Source organism: Rhinoraja longicauda, chromosome 43 (assembly GCF_053455715.1).
Source record: "Rhinoraja longicauda isolate Sanriku21f chromosome 43, sRhiLon1.1, whole genome shotgun sequence".
In the NCBI taxonomy this organism is placed as follows: Eukaryota; Metazoa; Chordata; class Chondrichthyes; order Rajiformes; family Arhynchobatidae; genus Rhinoraja; species Rhinoraja longicauda.
The window spans coordinates 6,439,475-6,457,966 of NC_135995.1; the positions used below are offsets into that span (position 1 = coordinate 6,439,475).

Sequence of the window (18,492 nt, forward strand, 5' to 3'; positions counted from 1 at the left end):
AATACCGAGGTTACTTGAAGTTAGAGAAATCAATATTCATACCACTGGGCTGCAAGCTGCCCAAGCAAAATATGAGATGATGTTCCTCCAATTTGCGTTTAACCTCACTCTGACAATGGCGGAGACCTACGACAGAAAGGTCAGTGTGGGAATGGGTAGGAGAATTAAAGTGTTTAGCAACCAGGAGATCAGGTAGGTTCAGGCGGACTGCGTGAAGGTGTTCAGCAAAACGATGTTTGGTCTTGCCGATGTGTAAGAGTCCACATCTTGAACACAGTAGATGAGGTTGGAGGAGGTGCAAGTGAACCTCTGCCCAACCTGAAAGGACTGTTGGGGTGCCTGGACAGATTTGAAGGAGGAGGTATTGGGGCAGATGTTGCGTCTCCTGCAGGGGAAGGTACCTGGGGAGGGGGTGGTTTGGGTGGGAAGGGCCCAATTAACCAGGGAGTTGCGGAGGGAATGGTTTCTGTGGAAGGCGGAAAGGGGTGGAGATGGGAAGATGTGACTAGTGGTTGGATACCGTTGGAGGTGGCGAAAATGTCGGAGGATTATGTGTTGTATGTGAGGGCTGATGGGTTGAAAGGTAAGGACTAGCGGGACTCTGTCTCTGTTACGAATAGGGAGAGGGGGAGGAAGGCAGAGCTGTGGGGTACCGAGGAAACAGGAGTGAGGCCTCATCTATGATGGGAGAGGGGAACCTCCATTCCCTAAAGAATGAGGACATGTCAGATGTCCTGGTAGGGAACCCCTCATCTTGATGTGGCGTAGACGGAGGAATTAGGAGTAGGGGATGGAGTCTTTGCAGGAAGCAGGGTGGGAAGAAGTGTAGACAAGGTAGTTGTGGACTGTCAGTGGGTTTGTAATAGATGTCAGCCTGTGATGGAGACTGAGATCAAGAAAGGCGAGGGTGGTGTCAAAGATGGTCCAAGTGAATTTGAGTGCAGGATGGAAATTGGTGGTGAAGTTAATGAAGTCCATGAGTTCTGGATGGGTGCAGGAGGTAGCACCGATGCACTTGTCAATGTGACGGAGATACAGGTCAGGGATAGGGCCAGTGTACGCCTGGAACAGGGATTGTTCAACACAATCAAACTTTAACTAATTTACTGTAAAATAATTACGGATGTTTAAAGTGGCACGTCAGAAACTATGATCAAAAACAAAGCAGCAGTTGTAGTAAGGATGAGAAATTTGCAGAATAGTGAAGTGCAGAGAATTGTGCTGAATGATGTCGCAGGTGTCAGAAGCACAAAAACTTTGTGGATGCACTGATTTTATTCAAAACATCCTTGGAGCAACTTATGCTGAATCACTGAGCATTTACAAAGATGCAGTCAGCCCCTTTGCCCTGCTGTCGTTCTCAGCAACTCCCAGCTCATGATGTTATTTGACATCTGCACTTTGCTTTTCACTTGCCCATTTTAACAAACCAGTTATCACACTGGGTTAGAAGAATTCTTAAAAACTTACTGACGTGTACCTTGTTCCTTGGGGGATATCAAAGACAGAATCCATCCCCCTCGAGTCTTTATCAGAATCATCTGGTGATTGATAAATCCCTCCTCCCCACAATCTTTCACCAGTCACGCCTGTAAATTATTTCAATTAACATCTCCGAGCAGCTCCATTAACACTGAAGCATTTACTAATCTGTCTTCGAAATCAGAGCGTGGATTTTTTGCTGAATGTGATCATTTCTGTTTCCTTTTCCAGCGGTAGACGGCGTGACCCAAGGAGACTGTCATCCCTGCCCTCACTGCACTATAGCATTCACCACGGCGGAGAACCTTACAAGGCACTTAAGAAGGCATCCTGAAGCCTCCATACCAACGCCAGCTGGTCAACCTTCTACTCCCAGAGTGGACACAGATCCACAAAGTAAACGTGAGCAGAGTCCGTTCACACCATCTGATGGAAGGAGGGCAATAGGGAAGTCAGGTGATATTCCAGGACAAATAACGGAGAGACAGCATGAATGTGCTGAATGCGGGAAGTGTTTCACGCGGGCAGGGAACCTCCACGAACACCAGCTGACCCACACCAGAGAGTGGCCGTACACATGTTCTGTCTGTGGGAAGGGCTTTGCATGGGCAGGGCACCTCCACCGACACCAGCGGACCCACACCGGAGAGAGGCCGTACACATGTTCTGTCTGTGGGAAGGGCTTTGCACACTCAGGGGACCTCCACCGACACCAGCGGACCCACACCGGAGAGAGGCCATTCACATGTTCTGTTTGTGGGAAGAGCTTTGTAAACTCAGGGCACCTCCACCGACACCAGCGGACCCACACCGGAGAGAGGCCATACACATGTTCTGACTGTGGGAAGAGCTTTTTTTTATCTCTCTCAGCAGAAAGCTCACACCTGCCGTGAAACGTGCCCCGTGTGTGGGAATGTTTTTAAGGACACAGCTGCTTTCACTGTTCACCTGCGAGCCTGTGTTGAACGGTAAAAGTTCACCAATTGTCGGTGTTATAATTTCCTTTATATTATTTAATTTCTTTTATTTCAATTATTTCCTTTTGAACTACGTTAAGTAATTATGTTTTCAAACAGTATCAATATTGGTACTTGCTGTATTTCCCTCTTTTTGGTGATACTTTGTGTGGAGAAGTCTGGGGTAGAAGGGATGGGTCCGTGGTTCCCACTCCCTGTGTGAATTGGGGACCAGGGATGGGTATCATTGCCGCATGTCCGACCCTCTCTCGACTGCATCTTCCGACTGGGATAGACTGCCCCCACTGGGATAGGCAATAGACAATAGGTGCAGGAGTAGGCCATTCGGCCCTTCGAGCCAGCACCACCCTTCAATGTGATCATGGCTGATCATTCTCAATCAGTACCCCGTTCGTGCCTTCTCCCCATACCCCCTGACTCCGCTATCCTTAAGAGCTCTATCTTAATTAGATTGTTATTGTGACTGTGGGATCGCTCGGATCGGGGCTGTCGTGATGCAGTCTGGTTATCGCACTGAGTTCATCAACACGGCGATTAATAAATTAACCACTTTTATTGTTGCCGCAAGTCAGGAGAACCGTTGTGTGCCGTGGGCTCATTGCTCCGGTTACTTTGATCAAACTGTTGGTCCCTGCAGGATTCACTTTATTCCTGTGAGATTTCTTGAAGTGGTCATCACTAAAATGCTGACACTGGAGTTTGCAACGTTTGAAGTGTTGTTCGAAGTATAAGCAGAAGGTTAGTTTGTAAATTGAATCGTTAGATGCTGATTGATGTAATTTATTTAACGAATGTTTGAGACCTGAAATGTGTTTTAATTTGTTTCATTTTGCATTGTATTTAAAATATTTCTGTGTGAGGCGATTGACCAGCACCCGCGTTGTCCCGGATAAATCTGTTCATGTTATTGTCATGTTATTAAAGTAATTGTGTTGTGAATCAATGTGATTGAAGAGTATTTTTAATGGCGATGGTATCAACTCCTGGGAGCTCCGTGCATCATGTTCCCTGTTGTTGCTGATGGGAAGTGCAGCGGCTCAGTGGACGCACGGCGCTGGTCACTGTGTAATCCCCTCCTGCCTCATCACCAAACCTTTCCAGCGCTCGGCTCTCCACCCCTGCCGCTGCGGCGCCTGCATACATGCACCGTCCAGTATTTATGCTCTTTGTTCAGCCAGCCGGCTTCACCCTCTGCAGCGCTGCATCAATACACACGCGGCTCATGCAAGCTGTTTCCCCAGTCTATGTCCGATGCGCTTGTGACGTGGTCCCTGCTCCTCCGGCCGCCGTGAGGTTCCCGCGGTGGGCGACGAGTGCGTGTGTGTGTGGGACCCCAGTGAGTGCGGGCGGGAGGGAGGGCGAGGGCAGCGTCAGGAAATGGAGGGGAGACACAAGAAACAGCAGATGCTGGATTACAAATAAAATACACAGCGCCGGAGTAACTCAGCGGGTCAGGCAGCATCTGTGGGGGACATGGATAGGCGATGTTTCGGGTCGGGACCCGTCTTCCGACTCTAATGGAGGGGATTGGATTCAGCTGCCGTCAAGCTGACAAAGGTCATAAGTGATAGGAGCAGAATTAGGCCATTCAGCCCACGGATGTGTGGAACAAGCTGCCAGAGGAGGTAGTTGAGGCAGGGACTATCCCAACATTTAAACAGTTTAGTCTTGCACTGATAGGAAACTTCACTGGAATTAAGTATTCTTTATTTTAGGCTTCAGAGATGGAGCGTGGAAACAGGCCCTTTGTCTCAACGAGTCCACGCTGACCAGCGATCACCATGTATCACCCCACACACAAGCACTATCCTGCACCATGAGGGGCAATTTACTGCAGCCAATTAACCTACAAACCTGCACGTTTTTGGAGTGTGGGAGGAAACCGGAGCACCCGGAGAAAACCCACGCGGTCACAGAGATAGCGTATAAACCCCGTACAGACAGCATCCGTAGTCAGGATCAAACCCGGGTCTCTTTTTTTAAATATATACAAAAGCTTTTATTCAGAAAACAAAACAAACATACAAAAGGGTAACACGATCAAAGGCTGCCGATATTGGCAGTTTACAAACAAACAAACATCAAACTAATACATTGCCAACTTTATCAATAATACACTCGACGTCCCGCGGCGACCAGCGTTCACGGAAGGCCTCCAGCGGCCCCGTGGACACCACGTGTTCCCTCTCAGGGACACGCGGGCACGGACGTTGGCCCGGAAGAGGGGCAGGCAGCCGACCCCGGTGCGGCCGTCGACTACCCGCTGCCAGGACCCGCAAATGGCTATCTTGGCCAGGCCCAGGAGCAGACCGACAGGGAGACCCCACCGTCCCTCCCGACCCTCCCCCCCTCTGTACCGGGTGCCCAAAAATCAGGAGCACAGGACTAAAATGGAGCCAAAACTTGGGGAGCAGCCCCTATAGAGACTCGAACACGGGCTGCAACCTCTCACACTGTAAGTACAAATGGTATACGGTCTCTTCCTCATCGCAGAAGTAAACCGTGAGGCAGCAACTCTACCGCCGAGCCACCGTGCCGCTCTATTCCCACAGTACCGTGCTGCCCATGTTCATTACAAAACACAACAGGTCAGTTCTTCCCACAATAACAGTACAGGAGGAAAGGGGGAGTGAGTAACATTACACAGAGAGAGGGGTAGTGAAAGTAACAGGAGAAGGGGGAGTTCTGCAGTTGTACAGGGCCCTAGTGAGACCGCACCTGGAGTACTGTGTGCAGTTTTGGTCTCCAAATTTGAGGAAGGCCATTCTTGCTATTGAGGGCGTGCAGCGTAGGTTCACCAGGTTAATCCCCCGGAATGGCGGGACTGTCGTATGTTGAAAGACTAGGCTTGTATACTCTGGAATTTAGAAGGATGAGAGGGATCTTATTGAAACATATAAGATCGTTAAGGGATTAGTATGGCGAGTCTGGAGGCTTGTACTTTGTTAAAGAAGTTTATTGCGGCAGCAATATTCAATTACAAAGGATAACAAACGAGATTACAGACAACCATTAACTCAAACTGTTCAAATCGAAGTTCTCTTCCCACTGCCACCACCTGACCTAGCTGGCCAATCAGCGGGTTCGACTCTCAGGACCAATCCCTATGGTCGCACCACCATGTGACCTTGCTGGCCAATCCGAGGGTTCGACTCTCAGGACCAATCCCTATGGTCACTACAATAGACAGGAAGTGCAGGTCAGAAAGGGAAACCTCATGGTGTAGACAGTGTGATTCATCTGTGTGTAATCTGCTGCCATCCTTCGTCACAGAGTTTGTTAGACGCAATGTCTGTAAGTAATTATGTTTAGTGACATCATCTTTATATGTTCCTATACTAAACGTATAATGTAACTAAACCCTATGTTATTTCTTTTTGTGCCTAAACGTTACAGTTTCACATTTGAATTCAGTAAAGTATCAAACGACAGCTCGTCTCTACTGGTCTTTATTGGGTCAATTGTTTAGCTTGCTAGATAGCCGGATAGGGAGATTCGGCGAGTCCAGTATAAAACCCCTCGCCTCGACTAAACCCCTCGCCTCGACTAAACCCCTCGCCTCGACTAAACCCCTCCTCGACTGTGAGATGTAAATGTGAGTGCTCACAATCACGATGCCAGAGACAAAGTCGTGGAAACAAGACAAGTTTATTCACGAGTCTGCAGAGCCGGGTGCCTCTCCAAACCGAGACACACCGAGACAAAGACAGTGCCTTCTCTTTATACAGTACAACTTCGTTGAATCTCCCTCCCTTTTGCTGAATCCCCCTCCCCTTCGGGCTCCTTCCAATCAGAGCGCTGAGGTGCACAATCTTCTGTACAGCCCTGGGTACCCCCCCAGATCATACATTGTATGTGCATGGCAATTGGCAGTTCCCCGATCAGGGGCGTATTTGCAATATTCATTTACCTCATTGAGCAAGCGCAGTAGTTATCCACATGACCCTTAGTTACCTTCATGACCCATTTCAACCCATCCCTGCTGCTTAGACACTCTCCTAAATTTACGGCCCTTTGTCCAGCCTGCCTCTATCCCTGTACCACATTATCAGTGCCCCAACGAACTCGGTGGTAGTTCAATCACCCTGTCCCTGACGGTTTAATAGCCCTGTCCCTGGTTGAGTGGTAGTTCAACCATCCTGTCCCTGACGGTTTAATAGCCCTGTCCTTTTTTTAACGCTGCTATGGACAGGCTTTGCACTACTGTTCATTTTTTTTTTTTTATTGTAATATATTCATCTTCATCTTTTTTTCATTGAAGTGACTATATTTTATATTGATTGTTGTTTGCTGTGCCTTTTTAATTTTAACTTAATTTAATGCACTTTATTCCTCGGGATTGTGGGAAACGGTATTTCGATTTTCTGTCTGTGTAAACTAACTGAAAATTGACAATAAAGTTGACTTTGACTTTGACTTGACCTTGGTTGAGTGGTAGTTCAATCATCCTGTCCCTGGCGGTTTAATAGCCCTGTCCCTGGTAGAGTGGTAGTTCAATTGTCCTGTCCCTGGTGGTTTAATCATCCTGTTTCTCACAATCCATCCTTTTTCTTTTGCTACGCATTCCCTGATTAAACCCCATTTTCAAACTCCTTTGTCTCCAATTGATGTAGCATTCTCCTAATTTCCTTACTCTGGGAATCCAGAACCTTCCCTGGCTGCATTATCATGATTCTCTGCACCTCCCCTCTTGTCCCCATTGGCACTGCTACAGCCTGCATCTGACTTATGCTCCTAGTTATGAGCTCCCTAAGACAAGGTACACAACAGGGAATAAAGATCAGCCCAGCCAGTGCACATAAGATCACCTGTGCCACCGTTCTCCACCATGACCCTCCCAGGAGGGAATCCCACCATCCAATGCCCATAATTGAGTTCCAGTTTTGCACTGGAACATGCGCCAATTTCCGGATTCCTTCGGATATGTCCATTACTGCCTGTCCGTTATTGTCAATATTCAGGCAACAATTAGAGAGTTTGAATTTCCCACATACCCCTCCTTCGGCTAGGAGGTAGTCTAGGGCCAATCGATTTTGGTATATTGCTGTTCTCATCTGCGTTTGCTGCTTTGCCAACATCTCTAGTGCGGCAGCCGTTCGATTAGTGATCACCTCCAATACAGCCTGTAAGCGTATTATCCGGTTTAGCATCCTGAGCCCAGGTGGCTGGCCCATAATATGAAATGATTCAGGCCGGAGGCCACTCATCATTCTCCCAGGTTCCTATCTCCAACTCTCTTTTTTCCCTTTGTAGGTCATCAAACACTGGAGTGCCCAGCATTCGTCCTCCCCCGGCTGGCAATAAAAAGAATCCCGGCAGCACTAACCCAATGAAACACGCTCCACTCCATTTTCCCGGAAGTATTGAGTAGGCCTTATGTCCACAGATCCAGAGTAATCCCTCTGGAGCAGGTCCACTGACTGTGTCCCTCTCCCAGAGGTCCCGTAAAACTGGTAACCCCTGATATGGGTTGTTCCCTGTGCAGTTCCAGACTCGGCTTTCGTTGCCTGTTTTATCTCGGACTGGGGTAATGTTTGTACAATTTCCCCAGTCTTCTTTGGCCAGATACCATTTAGGTTCCTCAGGCCACCAGGTCCGTGTCTGGTTCACCCACAAGGTTAAGATGCGTTGACAAGGACTAATGCCTACTTCTTCTCTCCCCTGAGTCTTTGGTCGAGCTATACATTCCGTCCCTATTGGAGCGTCAGTCAATAGCCATTCCTGGGGCCCCCGATCTCTCCCTTTCGTGATGTTCCACCCAAATGGGTCCCCCACTTCGACAGTTGATCCCCTCCAAGGCCATTGAGAACTCATAAGAGGTCCTCCACAAACCCAGCAGTCCTTGACATTTAGCGTCTGAGCAATCCTGGTAGCCAGGTCCACAAAGAGATTCCCTCCCAATTCAGGAATTTCTATCTGCTTCTGTATCTCTTCGTACAAGGATACATGTACTTGAGGTCCCTTAGTTGGGGCTGGTGGGGCTGGTCAGGTTGTCCCTTTTGCTCGTAGCCAGTTTATTAGGATTTCCTTTTGCCTGTCTAGATGTTCCTTCCCCAACCGGGACCCCATCCCCCATTGTCCGGCTTTCCATAAGCAAAACCATCTCCTTTGGGGCAGATGCTACCTATCCTTGCCCCTGAGTATCCCAAATTCTGCACTAGGTAGTATTCTACCCCCCCCCCCTCCTTACAGCTGGTCTTGGCCCTAAAGGTATAACATGCGTCAGGCGCATCGGAATAATAGGTAAAAGACCTTATGATTTGTCCGCCATACCTGATGGGGCGGTAACATTTATCACAGCTGTCCATGCATTTACTTACAGTGGCAACCATCATGAGCACCAGTGCCACGCACTGCATTGTAATCTTCTAGTTCAATCGTTCTTTCTCAAAGATCAGAGTCAGTGGTTTCCTCCCTTGCCTTACTGTCCAGTCCTCCTCAGCCGGAGGTTCCACTGGTCCCTTTATTCGCGCTGCGTGTGTCCACCCTTTCTCTTTCGTCCGCACTGCCGTCTCCGTGGTCAACAATACCAAATACGGACCAGTCCAACGGGGTTGCAACTTCTCCTCCTTCCACGATTTCACAAGAACCCAGTCTCCCGCCTTCACAGAATGGATTGGAAAGTCGAGGGGGGGACTCTGTGCCAGCAGCCCCTTGGTTTTTAATTCTGTAATAGAACGAGATACTGCCAATTCAGTAACCTACTGCCAATAGATAGTTCCTTAAGAAAACATCACTTCCCTCTAAGATGGGTATTCCTTCTATCTTTCCCAAATAAGGTAACCCAAACAACATTTCGTAGGGGGATACTGCTATATCCTTTCGTGGGGCGGTTCGAATTCTAAGCAAAGCTATCGGCAAGCACATAGTCCAAGGTAGTCTAGTCTCCTCCATTAGTTTGGTAATTTGTGTCTTTAGGGTGCCATTCATCCTCTCCACCATTCTAGAACTCTGCGGGTGCCAGGGAGTATGTAACTTCCATTTTATCCCCAGGACATCACAAATGAGCAAATGGGCTTTTGATGCGAAATGGGTTCCTCGATCTGATTCGAGAGATTATTTGTTCCAATAGAATTTTGGCTACCACCTGTGAAGTGGCATTTACTGTGGGAAATGCTTCCACCCAACGAGTAAAGTGATCCACTACCACTAGGAGGTATTTCCATTTCTGTACCCTAGGGAGTTCAGTAAAATCTACCTGTAGTCTCTGGAATGGTCTGATGGCTAACTGTTTTGCCCTCATCACTTTCTTATTTATCTTCTGACAGATGACACAGCTTGAGACTGCTTGTTTAGCCAGAGTATATATTCCCCTACAAGCATACGTACGTAAAAGGGTATCACATAATGCCTGAGCCCCCCAGTGTGACTGGGAATGTAATCTCCCCAATAATTCTCTGATAACCTCCTTATTTAGCAGTTGCTTCCCATCCGGCGTTCACCACTGTCCATCTTTTGCTATTTTTGCTCCCAACTCATTCATCCTACCTATCTCGAATTCGGAAAACACGGGTATCTTCTCCATCCCTTCCCTGAGAGGTATCAGAGACATCATCTTTACTGTCACCTGTAAAGCCGCCCATTTTGCCATTTCGTCCGCGGCTCTGTTTCCCCGGGCCTCTAGAGAATTTCCCTTCTGGTGTCCCGCCACATGTACTACTGCTATTTGCTCTGGCTTTGCTAATGATTCCAAGGTTTTTTCAATCAACTGTTCATGTGCTAACTCCTTTCCTCTCGCTGTTATCATTACCCTTTCCTTCCAAATCTTTCCAAAGGTATGCACCACCCCAAAAGCATATTTCGAATCAGTATATATGGTGCCTTCTTGGCCTTCGAGTAACTCCAATGCCCGCATCAGGGCATAGAGCTCACAGGACTGGGCTGACCAGCTCCCAGGTAATCGTCCAGCCTCTATTTCACTTAATGTATTCCCGTCAATTATGGCGTATCCACTGTGTCTTTTCCCATCTATGCACCGAGATGACCCATCTATAAAACATCGACCTCCCTCAGCCAGAGGCTGTTCCCCCAGGTCCTCCCTACTCTTGGTCTCTAATTCTATTATTTCGCTACAATCATGTTCTGGCTTCTCTGTCTCTTTTTCTTTTTCTTTTTCTTCGGGCGGGTACAAAAACTGAGATGGGTTGAAGTTTTTGTCCGTAATTAGGGTCAAATCATCCTTTTCCATCAGGATAGCTTCATACTTTAATATCCTTGAGTCTGAGACTTCTGTGCCAATATTGTTCTCACCGTATGTGGGGTGGAGACCACCAAAACCCCCCCAAAGGTCAATTTCCTGCTCTCCTCTACTAGGACCGCTCTGGCTGCCACTGCCTGTATACAGACAGGCCATCCTCGTGACACTGGGTCCAATATTTTTGATAAGAATGCCACAGACTGCCGGCTTCCCACCCTCCTCTGAGTCAATACCCCGAGGGCTATCCCATCCTCCACATTTACAAACAGATGGCAGGGCTGGCCTATTGATGGCAGGGCTAAAACTGGAGCGGTTATCAAGCTATTCTTTAGCTGATGGAAATCCTGTTGTTCTTTCGGGTCCCATTCCACCTTATCTTTCTCATCTCCTAGCCTGTTGTACAAGAACCGGACTTGTCTGGCATAGTCATCGATCCAGAGTCTACAGTACCCAATTAGCCCCAGAAATTTTCTGATTTCCTTTTTATTCCGAGGCATTGGCAAGCCTGTGATTCCTGCGATTCTTTCAGAATTTATTCTTCGCTTTCCCCCACTTATTAGGTGGCCCAGGTACTTCACCTCTTGTTCCACAAACTGCAGTTTATTCCTCGATACCCTTAGTCCCTTCTCTCCCAGGAAATTTAGTAATATTATAGTGGCATCCCGCACCTCCACTTCTCCCTCTCCAGAGATCAGGAGGTCATCCACATACTGCAGGAGCTGGATCCGGGGGACACACGGGTATTCCTCTAACACCTGTTCCAAGATTTGACCGAACAGGTTTGGAGATTCAGTAAATCCCTGAGGAAGTACTTTCCAGCGATACTGTTGCTTTCTACCCGTTCCTGGGTTTTCCCATTCAAAAGCGAACAAGTCTCGGCTCCCCTCATCCAAGGGACAACTCCAGAATGCATCTTTTAGATCCACTACACTGAACCAATTGTGACTGGGAGGTATCCGTCCCATAATCGTGTTTGGGTTAGGGACCACCGGATACCTAGTCCGGACCACTTTATTTAGTTCTCGGAGGTCCTGTACCAGCCGGAATGTTCCGTCTGTCTTTCGTACGGGTAAGATAGGGGTATTATAAGGGGACATGCAACTTTCCAATACTCCCTCCTTCAATAGATTTTCAATGATTGGCTGGAGTCCCTTTCGGCCCTCGATGGAGATAGGGTATTGCCTGACTCGCACCACGTCATACCCTTCCCGGAGGGATATCCGGAGGGGTGGTATCCTCAGCCCCCCTCTATTTCCTTCCCTAGCCCAGACCTGATCATTGATCCTCTGTTCATCTTCTTCTTTTAGTTTATATAATTGGACCACTATCCGCCCTTCCACAGGTGCCGTTCCTATTCCCAACTGGATCTGCAGATCCCGTCCCATTAAGTTTACTCCAGCCTGTGGAACTAGAATCAAATCTTCCACCGCCTCCCTATTTTCGTATTTGACTTTTACTCCTTCTATCTCCGGGGCCGCCATCACTTTCCCTCCTACTCCAGAAATCTGTACATGCCCTTTCCCAGTCGCCATCCCTTCAGGTATTCTGGTCACACTTGATCTTTCAGCCCCGGAATCTACCATAAACACTGTGTCTTCTCCTTGGGGTCCGAGTTTTAAATTTACTAGGGGTTCCCGTTTATGTCCTGTTAACCCCAAGGAGGGGAACCCCTGACCCCCCTATTCCTCTTCCATCAGGGCATATGACTGAACCTCTCTCCTTAGTTTAGGGCACTCTCTTTTGAAATGTCCTTCCCCATTGCAGTGATAATACCTAGAAGGTCCTGTTCTCCATGCCCCATCGCGTCCTATATATCTTCTCTCGCTTCCCATTCTTCCCCTTATTCCTCTTCCTCTTCCCCTATAGGTCTCTTTCCGTCTATCCCCTTCTCGGTCCTGCTCAACCACTTGCTTTACCGCCTGCATCATCATTTTGGCTTTCCCCTTCTGCCTTTCCTCATCCCGCCGCACATATACTTAATGGTTTCTCATTCCAATCCTCTATTTTTTCTAATTTCTTCCGGACATCGGGCCAGGATTTGGTTACAAAATTCGCCCTCAAGAGTTGTTGCCCGGCGTCTGACTCCGGGTCGACCCCTGAATATTGCTGCATGTTCTTTCTTAACCTTCGTAGGAAGGTAGTGGGGGCCTCGTCCTTTGCCTGCTGGTTCTCAAATGTTCACTCAAAATTTTGTCCCTTATGCACGGCCTCCCTTATTCCTTTTATTATTATTTCCCGGAGTTCTCTCATGCTTTTCCGACCCTCTTCGGACTGCTTGTCCCAATTGGGCGAGGCAATCGGGTACTTCACGTTCCCCGCTACAGCTGGATGATGCCCGGATCGCTCCCAAATTTTAATTCCGGCCTGTCTAATCATTTGTCTTTCTGCAGAGTCGAACAGATTTCCCATAATGGACATCAGTTCGTCCCAGGTATATATATTTGGGCCCAAAAACTGGTCGAGTTGCTCTGCTAACTCCAAGGGATCTTCCAGCAAACCCTTCATATCCTTTTTAAAATTCCTAACCTCCGTACTGGTCAGGGGAACGTTTACAAATCCGAATCCCCCTCCTTGTCCGCCCATGGGGACCTCCCTCAAGGGATATGCAGTTGAAGTTTCACCCTTCCTTTCCTCTATTCGACGGGATCTACGGAGTTCTAGGGAAGGCAGATTCTCTGCCGCTCCCTGTCCTCCTCCACCTGACGTCTCCCCTCCGTCTTCCCTTGGTTGTTCGGGTATAGACCCGGAAAGGGGAGGCGGTGGGACCACGTATGGTGGTGGCAAATGTTCCAAGGGATCCCATTTGGAAACATTTGGTTCTTGTTTACCTGCCAATTCTAGTAAACGTACCTGAGGAACCCAACAGCCTACATAACAACTTTCCTCCAGATTGGGTAAAGCTTTTGAATTGACAAACACGTTTAATGCCTGCCGTACCCAATCCTCATCGGAGCCCAGTCGTGGCCACCAGACTGAACTCCCTTTTATTGGTTCCTTTGGCCAATCAAAATAACAGAATTTAATCATAGTCTCCTTATTTTTACCCCCTGTGCCTCCTTCTCCCCAGAGTTGTAACATTCGCCCCAACGGACTATCGGGCGGAATGTGGGGACCCTCTTCCCTTGGTCCCTTTTCCTTGGCACATTTTTTATCCCCTGGGTCATTATTCTTAACACAAGAATTACCCATCCTCCCTGTCCGACCTCTCCCGTCCGACAGAACCCAATCGCCCGAGTAATATTTAATAGTCAATTTTCTTACCCGGGTCCTGTGCACAGAAATTGCTCGATTGATCCCTTCCTTTCTCCGGATTCCCTCTTGTTTCCACCAGTCTCTTGTCCGGATATCACTCGCTCAAACCGCTGATGGCAAGCAAGGAGATCACGGACTGCTGAAATCAGCAGTGTGCACCTTCCCTTCCTTCCGCGCCTCCGCCAAGCGGCCGAAGTGGCGATCCCGGACGAGCCCCCAAGCTTGTGAGATGTAAATGTGAGTGCTCACAATCACGATGCCAGAGACAAAGTCGTGGAAACAAGACAAGTTTATTCACGAGTCTGCAGAGCCGGGTGCCTCTCCAAACCGAGACACACCGAGACAAAGACAGTGCCTTCTCTTTATACAGTACAACTTCGTTGAATCTCCCTCCCTTTTGCTGAATCCCCCTCCGCTTCGGGCTCCTTCCAATCAGAGCGCTGAGGTGCACAATCTTCTGTACTGCTGGGTACCCCCCCCAGATCATACATTGTATGTGCATGACAATTGGCAGTTCCCCGATCAGGGGCGTATTTGCAATATTCATTTACCTCATTGAGCAAGCGCAGTAGTTATCCACTTGACCCTTAGTTACCTTCATGACCCATTTCAACCCATCCCTGCTGCTTAGACACTCCTAAATTTACGGCCCTTTGTCCAGCCTGCCTCTATCCCTGTACCACATTATCAGTGCCCCAACGAACTCGGTGGTAGTTCAATCATCCTGTCCCTGACGGTTTAATAGCCCTGTCCCTGGTTGAGTGGTAGTTCAACCATCCTGTCCCTGACGGTTTAATAGCCCTGTCCTTGGTTGAGTGGTAGTTCAATCATCCTGTCCCTGGCGGTTTAATAGCCCTGTCCCTGGTTGAGTGGTAGTTCAATCATCCTGTCCCTGGCGGTTTAATAGCCCTGTCCCTGGTTGAGTGGTAGTTCAATCGTCCTGTCCCTGGTGGTTTAATCATCCTGTTTCTCGCATCAACCAAGCCCCTCGCCTCGACCAAGCCCCTCGCCTCGACCAAGCCCCTCGCCTCGACCAAGCCCCTCGCCTCGACCAAACCCCTCGCCTCGACCAAACCCCTCGCCTCGACCAAACCCCACTCCTCGACTAACCCCAGCCTCAACTAAACGTCACCTCACACCCAATCCTAGCCGCCACTGAACTTTACCTCAACCAAAGATACTAGAGGAACAAGGTTGACCAATCGACCATAAAAACCGTAGTACGTCATGACGCCATTTTAGTGGGCAGAAACTTGCAGAAATCATTTTAAAAGAAAAATAACAAAAATCTGTGAATTGATAGATGAGACATATTCTGCATTTTAATGGTATCATCACACACACTGTTCCCCCACAACACTGATTACACTGCGAGAGGCAGAGCGAGCGGGGGGACGGGGGGCTCTCCATGTCAAAGCTCCCTGGGATAAATAGCGGGAGAGAGGCGGCGATTAGTCGAGGCGGGGATTAGGTGTGAGGTGGAGTTTAGTGGTGTTTAGTGGTGAGGTGGAGTTTAGTGGTGAGGTGGGAGGTTTAGTTGAGGTAAAGTTTATTTTTGCTCAGTTTAGTGAGGTGACATTCAGTGAGTTTTGCACATTAATGAAATTTAGTTAATTGAGATTTAGTTGAGGTAAGGTTTAGACGAGGTGAGGTTTAGTTGAGGTAAATTTTAGTCGTGAGGTGGGAGGTTTAGTTGAGGTGAGGTGGGGTTTAGCCAAGGCGGTTTAGTGAGGTGAGGTTTAGTGAGGTAAAGTTTAGTGGAGGTGAGGGTTTTGTTAAGGTGTGGGGTTGAGTCAAGGTGAGGTTTGGGTTGAGGTGAGGTTTAGTTGAGGTGAAGTTTAGTCGTGAGGCGGGAGGTTTAGTTGAGGTAAAGTTTAGTCTTGTGCAGTTTAGTGAGGTGAGATTCAGTGAGTTTTGAGGTTTAGTGAAATTTAGTTAATTGAGATTTAGTTGAGGCGAGGTTTAGACAAGGTGAGGTTTAGTTGAAGTGAGGTGGGGTTTAGCCAAGGCGGTTTAGTGAGGTAGGGTTTAGTGAGGTTTGAGTTAAAGTTTAGTCGAGGCAAAAGTTTAGTCGAGGTGAGGTTTAGTCGAGGCGAGGTTTAAGAGTGAGAAGAAGATTAGTCGTGAGGTGTGAGGTTTAGTGGAGGTGAGGGGTTTAGGTGTGAGGTGAAATATAGTAGTGAGGTGTGTTTAGTTGAGGGGCGACGTTTAGTGAGGTAAAGTTTAGTCAAGGCGAGGATTTAGTCGAGGTGTCAGGTTTAGCCGAGGTGGGGTTTAGTGAAGGTGGGTTTAGTCGAGGTGGGGTTTCGTCGAGGTGGGGTTTCGTCGAGGTGGGGTGTTGCCGAGGTGAGATTTAGTCGAGGTGAGGTGTGAAGTGAGTGGCTGAGCTCAGGAAGGGAGACCGAGGTGCTGCTGAAGGAGACGAGACCATGTCTGGGATGCAGGGCTCAGAGGTGAGACTCCAGGGAGCTTTGACATGGAGAGTGAGCAGAAGATGCCGGATAAATGTCCCCTCGGGAGCCTGGGAATGGGGAAAATGCTGCTGCTCCTTCTCAGATCATCACAACCCCAGGAATTGGTGTCAATGAGGAGTGGATGAGCTCCCTGGGCTCTGAAGTGGATCACTGACATTAATATTGATCTGGGAGGCCATTCAGACCATCTCCCTCATCCTTCTAGTTGTCTGTCTCCATCTGGCAACTTTCCCCAGCTGGGAGGAAAGAATATTAACCTGAAATATTCACTCCGTTTCTACCTCCACAGATGCTGCCTGGCTTGCTGATTATTATCTCGGGCAATTTTTTTTTTTTTACAATAGTGTTTTTGCAGGAGCCACTGTGTGCTGCTCCTGACTTCAGTGTGGGGGAAGTCCATGATTGTCACTGTCTTCATTGCCAGAAATGTAGACACTGATGTCTGTTGGCTGGAAGTTGCGATCTTGAATCTTGACAGGCAACATTTTGGGTCTGGACCTTTCAGGCAGATCACGCCAGACCTGCACTCTAAATGCAGTTTCCTCTCTTACTGTGATGTGGTTTATTACTTCTTGGAATCAATAATGTGTTGATCTTGCTGGAATGTAATTAACAGCTGATTTCTTTCAACCGTAGAAAAAAACTCACTATATTCTGAGTGAAGAAATATCTAATTTCTGTCCTGAAGAAGTTACCCTTTAATTTTAAGTTGTGATTCTTTATCCTGGAATTGTCCTGTATTAAATTTTTAAAATGATATTTTCAAATCTGTTTTGGAATTAATATCTGATGATTACAGATTATGCACCAAAGTGAATCAGATACAATGTTTGTTTTTCCAGGATGCTGACAAGTTCAAAGACATTGCTGGCTATTTTTCCAAGGAAGAGTTTGAAGAAATAAGTGACTGGGAGAAGCTCCGTTATAAGAATTTGAAGCGGAATTATGAAGCCATGCTTGCTGTTGGTTTGTACAAAATTTTGTCCACTTTTTTTTCCCTTTTTGCCCTTTTCTAATGATGCATGCTGACATGAAATTTTTTTTCCCACATGAAAACTAAATAGATCTGTGGTTTCTGAGACCAGGTCCTTGGTGAGATCCTTCCTTTTCACCATTGCACTCCACAGGTATACTTTGACAATATGTCTGAGGATATTGAACATTCCTGTTCTTTGATAACATAATTGCTGTTGGCTCTTCCTTGTGATCTCGGTCTCTGAAGTCATTGGCAGATTTTCCTTCAAGAAAGTGAGTTCACTTCAAGCATCCAGTCCAGACAGTGTTCATGGCTGAGTACGAAAAACCTGTGTCGAGTAACTACTTTGAGAATTCAGGAATATCCTCAACCTCTTGCATCTGTGCTCAAGGTTCCCACCTGATCCAACATTGGATCTATCGTTCCCATGTTTAAGAAGGCCACTGTGATCTACCTCACTGACTTCCATCTGGTAGCACTCAGATTCACGGTAATAAAGTGCCTACAGAGGTTGGCTAGGGTGCAAATCCACTCTTGCCTCACAAATGTTAGACAGAGCTCTAGGGGATAGTGGAATCAAGGGATATGGGGAGAAGGCAGGCACAGGTTACTGATTGTAGATGATCAGCCATGATCACAATGAATGGCGGTGCTGGCTCGAAGGGCCAAATGGCCTCCTCATGCATCTATTTTCTATGTTCTATGACTTGGATCCACTTCAGTTTGTGAACTGTCAAAGCTGGTCAAAAGTAGATGCCATCTCACTAGCTCTGCACTCTGCTGTAGACCACCGAGAATACATGTCAGGCAGCTATTCATCAACTACAGCTTGGCATTCAACACTATCATCCCCTCCAAATTACCAGTACAGCCCAGTACCTGGTTCTCTGTGCCTTCCTTTGCAACTGGATGTGAGAGAGAGGGAAATTGGTTGAGTGGTGCTGCAACAATAACCTCTAGCTGAACTCTTAACAAACTTGTGCAGATGTACTGTAGAAAGTATCCTGACTGGTTGTATCATGGCCTGCTAAGGCAATCCAGTGCAGAGGAATGCAAGAGGCTGCATGGTGTGGTGGACTCTACCCAGTCCATCACAGGCACACACCTCCCCACCATGAGAACCCACCTCAAGAA

The 18,492-nt window shown here is 47.8% G+C and overlaps 2 protein-coding genes across 2 annotated transcripts in view; both read left to right on the plus strand.

Moving 5' to 3' along the window:
- Window positions 1–3,402, plus strand: part of LOC144612085 (histone-lysine N-methyltransferase PRDM9-like) — a 33,398-nt gene extending 29,996 nt beyond the window's left edge. The window contains exon 9 of the mRNA XM_078431641.1: window positions 1,714–3,402. Within this exon, the coding sequence (XP_078287767.1) occupies window positions 1,714–2,375 (662 nt within the window). The 3' untranslated portion in view covers window positions 2,376–3,402. The remainder of the gene's footprint in view (window positions 1–1,713) is intronic.
- The window catches only part of LOC144612204 (myelin-associated glycoprotein-like), a 760,913-nt gene that overhangs the window by 472,558 nt on the left and 269,863 nt on the right, over window positions 1–18,492 (plus strand).